This window comes from Narcine bancroftii, chromosome 11 (assembly GCF_036971445.1).
Source record: "Narcine bancroftii isolate sNarBan1 chromosome 11, sNarBan1.hap1, whole genome shotgun sequence".
NCBI lineage: Eukaryota > Metazoa > Chordata > Chondrichthyes > Torpediniformes > Narcinidae > Narcine > Narcine bancroftii.
In genome coordinates, this window is record NC_091479.1 from 78376521 (window position 1) to 78391171 (window position 14651).

A 14651-nucleotide genomic window follows, 5' to 3' on the forward strand; every position below is an offset into this window, starting at 1 on the left:
AATAGCAACAATGATAGGTTTTATTTACAGCATAATTAATGTCACAAAACCATAAAGGTATCATCAAACAAAAATTAATGCCAAAATACACGTTTTTTTCTAGATTGAAGATTTAGGCTTTAACAAGATCACACGATATAGGAGCAGAAATAGGTCCACTGGCCCATTGAATCTGCTCTGCCATTCTAAACATGAGCTGATCCATCCACCCACTCGCCCTACTCCCCGGCATTCTTCCTGTAACCACTGACTAACCTGTCAATCTCTGCTTTAAATATACCCAATCACCTCGTTTTCACAGCCGCTTATGGCAACAAGTTCCACAGACTCAAAACCTATTAATCTTGGCCTTAAATGCACCCAATAACAATGATGGCTCTCCTCCAAGCACCAAACATGAATCCAAAACACTCACTGAAAAACAACATTAGATATGGAACTCTTTGGATACAGAGTCAAAGCACTGATCCATCAGACTCTGAACAGCACAGTAGGGACACTGTGAAGCTGCCACCTTCAAAACCAATTCAGTGCAAACAAGACATCTTATGCCAAAACAAGGGAACCAATGTTACAACTGTCCCTTATAAGAAATACTTTGCCTTTGAAGAAAAAGACAATTCAACAAACATTGTCACACCTCATCCTGTATTGGACCTTTTAGTGGGAATAGCTTCACATACAATATATTTTGAACAATTCCCCCAAATTCAGGTAGAGCTGTTTGGTTTTGGTGTTCTATAGATAAAGGGAGAGCATCTTACACAAGTTTTGAGGAAAAAAATTCCCAGCAGCTACTCTATCATACATCTCTCCAGGTGCAATTTAAAGCACACGCATATACAGAATCAGTAATTAGAGTATTCACATTTGAGAGACTATTTACACCTTAATAATTATGATGCAATGTGTAAATCTGTAGATAGGCTATTAAAGTTAACAGATAACTTGCAAATCAAACAAATACACTTCCCCTTGACTTCTGTGAAAAAGTATTCATTTTTTCACCATCTGAAATTTTCTGTCTTTTCAATTTTGCCATGTTTAATAAACTGAGGCTAAAAACTGGGGTAAATGTCTTCATCGATAAGTAAAATTTCAACGGTCATCCTCGTAGTTACTCAAAAAGGCAACAACATCTCATGTTGAAGTTAAGAAGTGCAATATATGTGCAGTGCAATTTATTGTTAAGAGACTACGTTTGATTGGGCCATATTCAATTTCATTTTTAAACTTCACCCTAAGCCACTTAAAAATGGGCAGTGGGCTGCAGTTGGCCTGGGGAACATAGTTTTGCCACACCTGGACTAGTCTTTGTGCTTAAATCCAAAACTAAAGGTTTATAAAGGTTTAAAGATGAAAGAACTATCTAATTTGGGTACAACATTTATTCAGGAACTTGTTGATAAGTTGTTTAGTTTCCCAAATGAAACTAAATTGTGCAACATTTGAAAGAAACTAGAATACAAATAACATTCAAGTACAGAGAATTAAGTTGCACCTTTACTGCCTCAACTTTTCTTCCTAACATTTCTTTCATCTCCTCTCCAAATTGTGTTACCAGTTCCACACCATCCACTTCTTCAATCCTAATGAAGTTTTCTGTATCTTTGTATTTCTGATCAGAAAAAGAAGGAAAGATTGTAATAAATTGATGTAGATAAAAGGCAATAATCATTTATGCATCTCCTACATTTATCAAATTGATCTTATAAAATACTAGATGCTAAGTACTTACTTCAAAATTAAAATGCTCCATTTTCAGTTTACTGTTAAATCTTTTATGTCAATACAGTAATTTAAAGGATACAATTTTGAACGTTTGCTATAGAAGGGAGTGCAACAAAAACTGACTTGCAATGATACTATGCATTTTTCAATTGGCTGGAACAGATAGGCAAGGTTAAACAAAAATTGGGACTGTGGAAGCAGCACACTGTCTCAAAGACAGGCAAAAACCAAGTCATCACAAGCAATGCTCTCAGTGCTGCTGTATTTGGTGCTGTAACATACCCTAATCTTTCATCATGGCAATCATTCAAGTCAATTTCTGTCTCATCTAGGAATCAAAAATGGAGCATTTCCAATGGGCCACAATGCATGTCCCCAAATGATGGGGAATAGGGAATATACTCAACATTGCCCTTGCCCAGATTGCCACCTTTGTGTTTGGTTGCATTAAGTTGTGTGTCTAACCCAAGTACACAAACACCAGGTGTTAATACATGCTGTGGTTCCACTTGCCCCCATTCTGTGAAGGATGTGCCTGGCTGCCTTGTTACACAATGTTCCATTCAGTTGAGTCTGAAAGATGTGCTGGGCGAGGAAGCTAGTGGGTGAAAGGTGAGGGTGAGAGGAAGTATACCTCTGTTCTGTTTGTCAGGGATTGGAGGGATGGGAGAGTGGAACTCCAAGAAATGAAGGAAACGCAAGAGGGCTTTATCATCATATTAGAAGACTGCAGCATTGCCTGAAAAACGGGAACATTTCAGATGTCCTGGAATGGAAGGCTTAATCAGGCCTTAAATTAATTCATTACTATTCTTTTCAATTCTTGGCAATTTTCATCCAATTGTACCCTGTATAATTACGCCTGAAAAGCATTCAGTTTCCATTTCCTTCGAGTAAAGGTCCTCAAAACTCAAGACTTTTTGAGAGGGAAAAAAATAACCCCATCTTTATTTTAATGCCAAACAATAATCACAAGAGGAAATATCTTTACATTTATCCATCACGTCTTCTTAGGATCTTTTATGTTTCAGTTAAAACACTTTTTAATCTTCAATCTAATACAATGTTGGTACTAATTAAGTAAATCTCTGAAATGCTTTCAACACCTTTACATCTATTCCTGAATAAGGACAGCAATATTTACACAGTATTCCAGCTATGGTATCACCAATGACCCATAGAACGGAAACTTAATCTCCCCAGAGAACAGATGGAAAACAATAGAATTGGATTGAGATTGGGGTTACTACCCAGGTAGAATCTGATTTGTTGTTTCTCATATTTATGTTTGGCTTCACCTCGGTAATGGTAAGAGCACACAGGTTTGTGTGGGAACAAGGAGAGGAATTAAAATAGTTGGCATACGATCAGCCAAGCTGTTGACCAATCTGTGTCACCGATGTTGAGGAGACTTTGCTTGCCCAAGATTCCAGCATCTGTAGTTTCTTTAGCTTAGGACTCACACTACAGATCACTGTGATCTAGGGATGTGATGTATCAGAAGGCCATCTAGAAGGTGCCACACAGGAAATTATTGAAATCAGATCACATATTATATATTGGCCTGATAATTAATGTCAAAGACAGAAGAAAGTTAGCATTTTTGAGTTGGGAGGCTGTGACCAGGCGTGTGACGGTGCTGAGATGCCAACTGCTCACAACCTATGTTGATTATTTGGATGAGGAAATCATATATCCAAATTTACATATGGTGTAAAGGTAAGTGGCAGAATGGTTTGTGAGAAAGATACTGAGAGATTATTGGGATGGTGGAAATATGAGATTAGCAGGATATTCTGATAGCCATAGCAGACTTATGCAGATGGATACACTTTGAGATATTGCATAATCTTTACAGTTGAAAGTAGAAAAATGCTCATTTTGTTTTGCATGTTGAATTCACTGTAAAGCTAACAACAATGAGCATTTAATATCTTTAGTACATTATATCATTCCAGCAATATTTGCATAATAAATATGCAATCTACTTGGCAAAAAAACTGTTCAGAATTAGATGAAGGATATTATACATTTGATATTTTATAATAAAGATACAATGAGTATAATGAGTATCCGTTACTGAAGAGTATCGTGATTTTAATAGCAGAATAGAGGACAAAAATAAAACTACAGCAGAAGATATCACTTCTTGCGTATTACATTTAAACAGTGATTTCTATTGATGCTGAATTCAGGAATAGGCCAAGAAATATCTGTGATCAATAAATTCAGTAAATCTGTCACATTTTTTTCACAAATATTTGTGCCTGCTGTCAATGCATTCCAATATTGCTTGGTTACAAAAGATACCCCAAAAATATGCAAAATTACCCATGTATATTCTGTCCACAAAAAAAGCATAAATCCTATGCAAATAATTATCAGCCAACTGGTGAATTACCATTAGTCAGTAAATTGATGAAAGCAGCAAATAATCTGTTCACTGATTCTGAAGTTGAGTTTTCAAAAACCTACATTATATCATTAATCCTAGTTTGGACAAAAGAGCTAATTTACATGGGTGACCTAAGATGAGCCATCAACAACAAAACAAAATTTCATTAAATGTGGCATCAAGTCCCCTTGTAAAACTAATTCCCTAAAAGTGGTGCCACAAGGACTGTTAGATAGGATTGTAAAGTGAACTTTTGGCATATTGGCCTTCATAAATCAAAATATTGAGTACAAAAGTTGGGAAGTTATGCTAAAGTTGTATAAGACATTGGTGAGGTGAAATTTGGAGTATTGTGTGCAGTTTTGGTCACCAAACTACAGGAAAGATATCAATAAGATGGAAAGAGTACAGAGAAGATTTACTAGGATGTTGCCCAGACTTCAGGAATTGAGTTACAGGGAAAGGTTAAACAGGTTAGGACTTTATTCTCTGGAGCGTAGGAGAATGAGCAGAGAATTGATAGAGATATTTAAAATTAAGAGGGGGATAGACAGAGTAAATACAGGTAGGCTTTTCCCACTGAGGACAGGTGAGATACAAACCAGAGGACATGGGTTAAGAGGGAAAGAGAAAAAGTGTAGAGGGAACGTGGGGGTGTGGACTGAGCTTCCAGCTGAAGTGGTAAATGTGGGCTCAGTTTTAACATTTAAGAAGAACTTGGACAGGTACATGGATGGGAAAGATATGGAGGGCTATGGACCAGATGAAGGTCAATGGGATGAGACAGAAAAATGGTTTCAGCACAGATGAGTAGAGCCATAGAGGCCTGTTTCTGTGCTATAATATTCAATGGTTCTATAATGTCAATGGGAATCAAGAAGAAAGATGGTCTACTGGCTAGAATCAAGGAAAATACTTGTGGTTACTAAAGGTTAATCATTCAGAGACATCGTTTCAAGAGTTTCTTAGGACAGTATCTTGGGCTCAGCTATCTTGTTGTTCCTTTTATTGCCACGTAAGAATACATTAAAATGTAATGTACATGATGTACTTCAATTTTTGTCTACCTCAAGGCAAAGAAAGAGTCACCATGAACATTGCCTAGTGCCCCTAACAGTAGGTGAAAGAGAAGCAAAAGAGTCTCTCTTCAGAAAGACTGAGTCGCCATTTTCTCCAGCTGCTTCATCAATAATTTTGATTCCACTTCAGCTCAAGAAACACAAGAGCTTCACTGATGATTGCAGACGATTCAGTTCATGGCTCAGAAAATAACATAGTTAATGTGCATAAGCAACAATGCCCAAACAAGAGCAAAGATAATTGCGCATTTAATGTTAACCTTGAATGCAATGCCCAAGTCTCAAAAACTATTATCAAAAACATAGCCAGTGTCCAGTAATGATGCTAATGAATTGATGAAAAGTACTAGACACATTTAAAAATGATGAGTTAACCTGGGGGATCTGCAGCATATGCCGTTTGAACTTCGTGGGAAAGTCGAAGCCAAACAATGTGACAATGCCCACATTTGCTAAACTAAGAAATGAGCTAAGTCATCTCTAAATCAACAGATCAGATCAATGTAGTCCTGCTACACTGACTCATGAATGGAAGTGGATGAGCTAACAGAAAAAAGGAAGAGAAGCCTCCAAGAATCCGCTCATTGACAAGGATTGGAGCCCTGTTTAGGAACCTTAAACACATTACCAAAGCACTTGCAATCATATTCTGGCAGAAATGAAAAGTAGGGATTCATCTTGACTCCCCTAAAGATTTCCACATCATTGAAGCTGATCAGTGATTCAAGTCATGTAATGTGAATAAATGGTTGGTCTAATTTCATAGTTTGTTACTGTGATGGATGGCTTTACTTGTTGGTTATGTTTTGCTAAGCTTTTCATTTGCTTTAGTGTCTGTCAAATCTTACCTATACAGGTTTTCAGTTTGATGATGTTTCCATCAATGGTAATATGGCTATGTGTACTAGATTAAGTCTCTTGATATTCACCAGTTTGAGGCAGTATCAAAGGCACTGTATATCTATTTGCCATTGTTACTGCTTGTAGCTTAGTGCTATTCAATACAGCTTTTGGTTCTCTAAATTAACTGCCTAACTTTCTGTTGTTGCTTCCAATTACACTGGACAACATATATTTTTTATCAGGGTCTGCTTCCTGAGAAAAACAAAATGGGGATTATGATTGACAACTTCAAGCTGAACACAAAGATAAATTTAGGTTTACTGTATCATGTAGGAATTTGGAGAACCATTAACTTTTTATTGAATTAAGTATGTTTACTCTCATTACATTAGTTCAACTGATCTAAAAAATGTTTCCCCGCTGATTTTCATTTGTACTCAGCAACTGATGACTCTCGTGTCAGTATCCAACAATAGTCAGCTGGCATTGAAGGATTCCAATTGCCCTGATACTGCTTTTTTGTGGTCGTAATGTCCTGGTGAAACCTTTGAACATATTTGTCACTGAATGCATCAAGAACAGCAGGGAAGAAGTCCAAGTGCAAATGCAGAAAATGAAATTTACACTTCATGGTTTTGTATGCTCGAAGTGGACTTAAAATATGACAGGAAATCGCAAAAATAGGTTATATCTAAAAAAGGTTACATGATAGGATAAAAATTAATGTGACTTTTGTGATTAGCAGCCAAAAATTCATTTAATAAATCCAAAAGTGTTCAGGAAGAAAAATCTTTATTGTCCAGTGTCATCAATTAAATTACTTTTGTTTCTCATTTTGGTCTCTGATATACAAAATCTTAAACTGTGAACTTCTTTCTGGTAAATGAAACACTTGGCTGCTCTAGACTGACAATTCTATGGTGCATGACAGTCATTGCAACTGACTGAACTGGTCTCACTGGTACAGGTGACCCATGCAAAAGAGTGGTTGCAACCCTAGAAAAGTGTGTGACAGAATATGCTGTTTTACAATGCATATAGATATGATTTTGGGAGATAAAATGTGGCAGGTTTTTTTTAGTGTAGGCCACATACAAACGCTTCAAAACAGACCTCATTTAAAATACTGGAGCTCTGCACAAGCTAGACTGGCCGGCTCTGAATGCAAAAGCTTTGGGGAATGCCCAAGGGACTTCACTAATGGATTGTTGTTTTGAAAAGCAACAAATGAAAGAACTTGGAGGATTAGGTTCAGAGCCACAGGATGTCTGAGTGGAGGTTGCTGTTCTAAGAAGGTCTTGTGGTTTTGCAAGCAGAGAGGGAAAAAACAGGTTTCTCTCTGAGAGAGAGAGAGAGAGAGAGAGAGAGATTCAGTGCTGCAGTTTTTACAGCTCAGCAGCAGCAGCTGGGACTGGAACAGGGCAAGCTGGCAAGCTTGTGGAAAAACCCCATTTGGAAGACGGGTGGTGAGTGCTTAGTTCAGCCTGGTCAAAGCCCTCATGGTCCATATAAGAGAAGAGGTCTGACTGCCTAATGTTTTGTTTGAAATAAGAGAAACAAAGTGGAACTCTGTAGTGACCTGAAAGAAAGAGATTAACATCTGGAAAACCTTGATGGGGCAAGTTTCTTTGGCAAGACACTGACGTGGCTGATTAAAAGGGATCAGTTTGTGTCCAGCGAACAACAAATGTCTCTCTGAAAACCAATGAGAACCTTCCTTACCAGTAACCATTTACCTTTAAAGCTCCAAAGCCTGGTGAAATTCATAAATGTTAAATTCTGTGCATAGTATAAGAATTACCTGTAACCAGTGAACTTGGAGGAATGAGAAATGAGATTGGACTGTGAATTAAAGGACTTTTCTAAACTTACACACACACATTACATACACATGTGCTTAGAATTAGAAAGGGGTTAAATTAGGTTAAGTAATAGTAATAAGTTAAAGTTTGATCCTATTTTCATGTTTAAAGATAATTAAAAGCAACTTTTGTTTAAGTAACCATTGGTCTTGGTGAATATCTATTGCTGCTGGGTTTTGGGGTCCTCTGGGCTTGTAACATCCATAATGCAAAAACCTGCTTCCTATTGAATACCATGTTATAAGTGGAGATGCATTTCAATACTTTACTCCCAATGGAATTCGTAGCTACTGGTTCACAGTTGGGGGAGAAGCTCTTAAGAGATTTTCTTGTCAGTTACCAAAGCAATTTTTTAAAATTGACTAGCAGCTGGGTTTGAAGATACAAACAACTGTAGGTGCACTTCTATGGAACAAAATGGGAAATTGAAGGCTGGATGTTGAGACTGAAATGAAGGAAATAAAGGGCAGATGAGGGAGGAGAGGATGGAGGTAGTTGCTTCACTTAAAACCTTCAGTTTGAATTGAGATATACACATTTAAATGCATATGAAATATGGATAAGATAGCTAATGATATAATACACAAAAAAAACAGTAAATAATATGAAATATTCTTGGAAAAAGAGCTGTTAGATATCAAAGGAACCTACCACCCTAACAAAAATCACATTATCTGTGCATGGATCAAGAAATGAGAGTTGAAAAAGTAAAAATAGACAAATTCCCATTTTTACATTTTTCCCTCACATAAATCATGCAAGTGCAAAATTTATTCTGTATCTTAGATTTTGGATAGTCATTTGTGAAATTGTTAAGGGTGAATTTCAACATTTTTAAGTAAGGCAAATGTCTACCTTGCATGGCATAAAATGATTTATATCCATTTGCTTCAAATTCCATCATGAGTATAACATTTATACACTCATATATCATGTTGTTTTGAATCTATCCTTTAAATTCCTCACAAATTGTTTGCTTTAAAGGATATACAAGCCAAATGGCTCTTAAGTTAATTTATTCTATCCAGATTTCCAATATAGTCAGTCAAGAGTCAACAATGACAAGGTAAAGTAACCTATAATAGTTCATTACTGTGTGAGGAAACGGCACTAATGGGAACCACAACATAATCACAAGTGAATTCAGGGTAAGCTGCATGTTACATTCTTAAAGTTTGGAAGTTATAATTATTGGCCACTGTATGATTAAACACATTCAGGAGTGCTCATAGTGCTTGGCAACTCTGTGTTCCCACTTTGTGAGGCAAAGAATCATCAGGAGAATAAACCCCTGGAAAGCACCACTCCAGACGATGTACCTGACCTTACCTTAAAACTGTGTGACTCGTTGGCTTGAGTTTTTGCAGACATTTTCAAACTCCTGTTGTCTGAGGTCCTTACCTGCTTTCAAAAAGACATCCATCATAATGGTACCCAAGAAGAGCAGGGTGACCTGAATCAACGACTATCAGCCAGTGGTGACACGCTGAAGTTCCTTGAGAGTTTGATTACAGAGTAAATCAACTCCTGTCTCAGGGAGGACCTGCACCCATTTCAATTTGCCTATTGTCACAACGGGTCAACAATAAATGCTAAAGCACTGGCTCACCACTCTGCATTAGACCATCTGGATCACAAGAGCACCTACTTTGGGCTGTTGTTCATTGACTACAGCTCAACATATGACACCATCAGACCAGTAAAATGAACATAAAACTTAGAGATCTGGGATTTTGTTTGCTTGCTTCAACTAGGTGCTCAATATCCTCATCAGCGGACCCCAATCAGTGCAGATTGACAGCATCATCTCCTCCTCTCTGACCAGCAATATGAGGCTGCATGCTTAGTCCATATAGTCGAAGCAAACTGTCACTGAAGGTAGATATTGAAGATGAAATTCACCATTGCCTTCAGTGTACCACCACATTCTGTTAGTATAGGGATAAGAATGTTTGAACATCTTTCTTCTTGTTTCTTGGGGAACGGGAGGGAGAGATTCCTCTTATTTTGTTCTTCTTTCTCTCTATTTTCTTTTTGTTTCTTTGGTTCAACATGGACAATGAATTTACATTGTTGTAGGATTATTGTAATTTTTCTTTTTTATCACTGAATCACATGTTGACCCTTCTTTTTTCTTACTTTTTTAATATCGATATTTGTATTATTTTGTTAATATGGTGGGTATTGATGCTTTACTTTTTGACTGCATGTTGATTGAAAATTCTCAAAATAAAATATTTTTAAAAAAGAATGTTTGAACATTGGGATCTCTGTGCAAATAAATACTAAGACAATCTCTCCCACCTCCCAAACTAAAATAACCCATTAGCTCCTTACCTCCTGTACCAATTCATCTCATATCTATTCTGACCCATTGAACATCTGGTTCACATTTTCATCCTGCATGTGCTCCAAATCCCCATCCAGAAATGTTGACAAATATTCAGATTTATTGCCGGAGTACATACATGATCTCACATATAACCTTGAGATTCTTTTTCCAGAGGGCGCTGCAGAGTTCCACTTATTAGTAGAGAAAAAAAACTACACAATGTACACATGTAAGCAAATAAATGTAAACACATTGACTGCAATGCAGAGAGGAGAAAAAAATCAATAAAGTGCAAAAGTAAGAGTCCTTAAATTAGTTCCTGATTGAGTTTGTTGTTTAGATGTCTAATGGTAGCAGCTGTTCCTGAACCTGACAGTGGTAATATATTCCACTCCAAAATTCTTTTGGCAATCCTGACCACAAGAAGGGCAGCACTGTTGGCGAAGCAGTTAACGCAACACATTTACAGTGTCAGCGATTGGGGCCTGGGTTTGAATCTCACACTGTTTGTAAGGAGTTGGTGCGATCTCCCTGTGTAGATTTTCCCACTGTTTGAAACATATCGGGCTGTAGGTTAATTGGGTGTAAACTGGATGGCACGGACTCATGGGCCAAAATAGCCTGTTACTGAACTGCATGTTTAAATTTTAAAAATATAAAAAATTTAAGTGTCTCTGAGAAGTGTGCCCTAAGTAGCTGTAATGTCTGACCTTTAATTTTTCTCTCTGTATTTCTGCCATTTTCTTTACTTACTCACCAAGATCACTCTCCCAACAGACTCCAATCCTTCCATCTTCCCCTTCCCACCAATATCAGCAGATGGTTCTTTTTATCTGCCTGAAACACTAGCAATTTTCTCGATCCTTACTATTCCCAGCCATCAAAATGGCTTATGACCTTTCCCAACCTACACCCACCTCAAAAATCTATAAATTTCCATGTAACTTGTTTGTTACATAATCCGAGGACATTTCAAATGATTAAGCATATGTTCTATCAATAATCACATTGGGAAAAAGGTCTTTGCTCAGTTTTACAAAAGATATTCCAATGCTTGTACTCAGCAAAGAATTGGAAAATATGCATGCTAGACCATTGCTTGTCATTTTAGCTAAAGAAATCTGGGATTAAAAATTAATCGGTACAAGCGCAAAAACAGATGTGGTATAACTCTTTGAAGATTACTTCGTGAGATCAAAGCTGCGAGAAAAGGTGCCACTTATTGCAGCAAATTTGAATCCCGAAGTCCTATTGTTCCTGAAACATGAGGGAACCCAATATTGTTGTTTCGGAACTGGCAGTAAATAACTTGCAACTTTTTCTTTTAAACAGCTTTCTGAATCTGTATTCAGAGACTGCTAAGTGTGTTAACACTGGAAAATATTTTGTAAATTAATTTCTGGGCACATTTTTGCACCTGAAATATATTTATTTTACTTCAGATTATGATTTCAGATTTATTGTCCAAGTTCATACATGACATCACATAAGGTTCTTTATCCTTCAGACAAGGCAGAATTACCACTAATTGGTAATTAAAAAAAAACTGTACACAATGTACTGTTACGGGCCCCAGAGGACCCCAAAACCCAGCAGCAATAGAAATTCACCAAGACAAATGGTTACTTAAACAAAAATTGCTTTTAATTTTCTTTCAACATGAAAACAGGATCAAACTTTAAATTATTACTATTAATTTAACTTAACCCCCTTCTAATTCTAAGTACACATGTATATAATGTATGTATATTCAGGAAGTTATTTGCTTTAATAGTCCACTCATTCACTTCAAGTTCACCGGTAATAGGCAATTCTTATACTATGCACAAAAGTTAACATTTATGAATTTTCACCAGCCTCTTGTGCTTAAAGATAAATGGTTACTGCTCAGGATGGATCTTGTTCGTTTCAAAGAGATATATGTTGCTCATTGGACACACACAAACTGATTTCCTCCAATCAGTCATTTCAGTGTCTTGCTGAAGAAACTTGCCAGGACACCACCAAGTTCCTCATGTTTCCCTTATTTCAGGAGAAACACTCTAGCCAGTAAGGACTACAAGGCTTTTCAACAGGCTGAACTCAGAACTCACAACCCCTCTTCAAAATGGGGTTTTCAACAAGTCTGCCAGCTTGTCATGTTGCAGCCTCAAAAAGCTACTGCAGTACTGATTTCTCTCTCTCCCTCTAAAAGAAGAATCCTGTTTTCTTCCCTCTCTCTGCTTGTAAAAACTAGAACCCCTCCCAAGGCTCCAAATCCAATCCTTGAAAGATCTTTATCATCACTTGAACCCGGACTTTGTTCCATTTGCACCTACTTCAGAAGTTCTTTCCAAAGCAGTTCCATTGTCTTTTGCAAAGCCACTGGGGCCTGAATGTCTGGCATCAAAGCTCTTGCATTTTAAATGAGATATGAAGTGCAAGTATCTGTTTGTGAAGTGACCTACACTAAACCCCCACAATCTATCTCTTTTAAAAACATATTTATATATCATATAACCCATAACAGTACACATGTAAACAAATAAAGTAAACAGATAAAGAAATGTAAACAAACTGTAATACAGAAAGAATTTTTAAAAATCAATAAAGTGCAAAAGTAAGAGTCCTTAAATGAGTTTGTTGTTGAGGAGTCTGATGGTGGAGGGGTAGCAACTGTTCCTGAAGCAACAAGTCATACGGCACTTATACCTCTTTCCTGATGGAAACAGTGAGAACAGAGTATGTTCTGGGTGATGTGGATTCTGGATACTTGCTTGGTAATTATGGAGAATTTTGAGACAATTACTGAATAAGTTTAGCTTCATATTTCTATTTCTTGAGAAATAAACCCCAGGACTAAGTTTGCTTTTATTTTCATTGGCTTTATGAACCTGCTCTTGAGACTTGCATTGATTTATGTATTTGATCCCTTTGCTCCTCTTGAGTTTAGGGAGAGAAATCCATCTTTGGTCATTTGTACCATCTGCCAGTTCTACTAATCTCTGTACATTTGGTTCTATTGAATTTGGAAGGAACAGGATGCACAGAGAGTAATATAATTGAGATTACAGAAATTTTCCACCCTCCTAATTATCCAAGGATAATATGGCTTTCTTGTTTCATCTACCAAAAAGTCCACCTTACTCTCATTTACTTTGAAATTCAGTTACTAAATAGATTTCTATTTTGTAAGTTTACATATTCAGTAAAGCAAGTATTGCTTGACAAAAGAGGGCAAAAACAAACAGGAGCTTATAAATTGGAACAGAGACAGTATATGACATATTTTTGGACAAATTCTTTTTAAAATTCAGTAGTAAGTGATATAAAACATGAATTTTGTATTTCTTCCACTAAATCTATGAAGGACAGAGCACCATGAGATAATTCCATTGTCATAATAATGATTGTTCTAAGTGCAATCCATTACAAAGTACCAACAAGATACAGAAACAATCAAATCATTTGGAAATTCTCTATCTGCACTAATTATGTCACCAATGGAAAATACAGTACTGTATGTCCCTGATTCCTGAGTTCATTTGCTCCTGCTGCTAATATTAAATATATTGATAAGAAAACTATGGGTTGAATGGATTAGAATAATGACACCTGACACCCTCAAGGTCTTTATTTTAAAAATCGTTTAAAAACTACGTATTTAATTGAATCTCACATGTCTGTTCTTGGGCTGTGTTTAAAAATTACAATTTTACAATTACAGTCACAAAAAACTCAAACTCTGTTTCAGCTACATAGCATCAGTTTTTGAGGGATAATATTCCATGATTTCCTCTTGTATTAAAAAGGATCACTCATTTACAGCAACTGAATAAGCTTGACCAAAAGTTATTTCATTTTTGTTTGCAGGTGTTTTTGGAATCCCATTCCATGAATCTGCCTATTTACCCAAGACATGTACACTTCTCTAGCTTTGTTTCCTGCTCAAGGTTTCCCTGTACATTCCCTTGGTTAGAAAAAGAGAAACAAACTTTAATCCATTTACTGACCTTTTGGACCAATAAGTAGCCTGAATACTTTGTTACGATTGAATTTAGCTCTTCACCAAATGCAGAAGCCCATAGTTGTACACTATTAATAAAAGAAATGTGTAATGAGTATATTTGTCCTTAACTAGAATCATATGTTTGCAATCCACTCAAGAGTTATGGAGAAGAATTTAAATTCGATTTTTGCCAAAAACTTTAACATTGTTAGTTAATGTCAAATACTTCTGGAAAACACTTAAACAAAACCACATCGAAATTCAACAGCTGTTTTTGAATAGAAGTGCTTCTCAAATATCTTCCAGTGAGGCTTCAAGCATGGTCTTCTGTTGAGAATTACATTCAAACACATTACCACAGGACCACTCCCATTGCAAAGAAGCAAATACATCTGCAAAATTAATTTGACAACCATTGCAG

General features: G+C 36.6%; 1 protein-coding gene across 1 annotated transcript in view; it reads right to left on the reverse strand.

Moving 5' to 3' along the window:
* Positions 1–14651, reverse strand: part of LOC138745230 (voltage-dependent calcium channel subunit alpha-2/delta-4-like) — a 270894-nt gene that overhangs the window by 234232 nt on the left and 22011 nt on the right. Inside the window, exons 4-5 of the mRNA XM_069902292.1 lie at positions 14235–14316; positions 1502–1618 (exon numbers count right to left, since the gene is read on the reverse strand). Coding sequence (XP_069758393.1) covers positions 1502–1618; positions 14235–14316 — 199 coding nt within the window. The remainder of the gene's footprint in view (positions 1–1501; positions 1619–14234; positions 14317–14651) is intronic.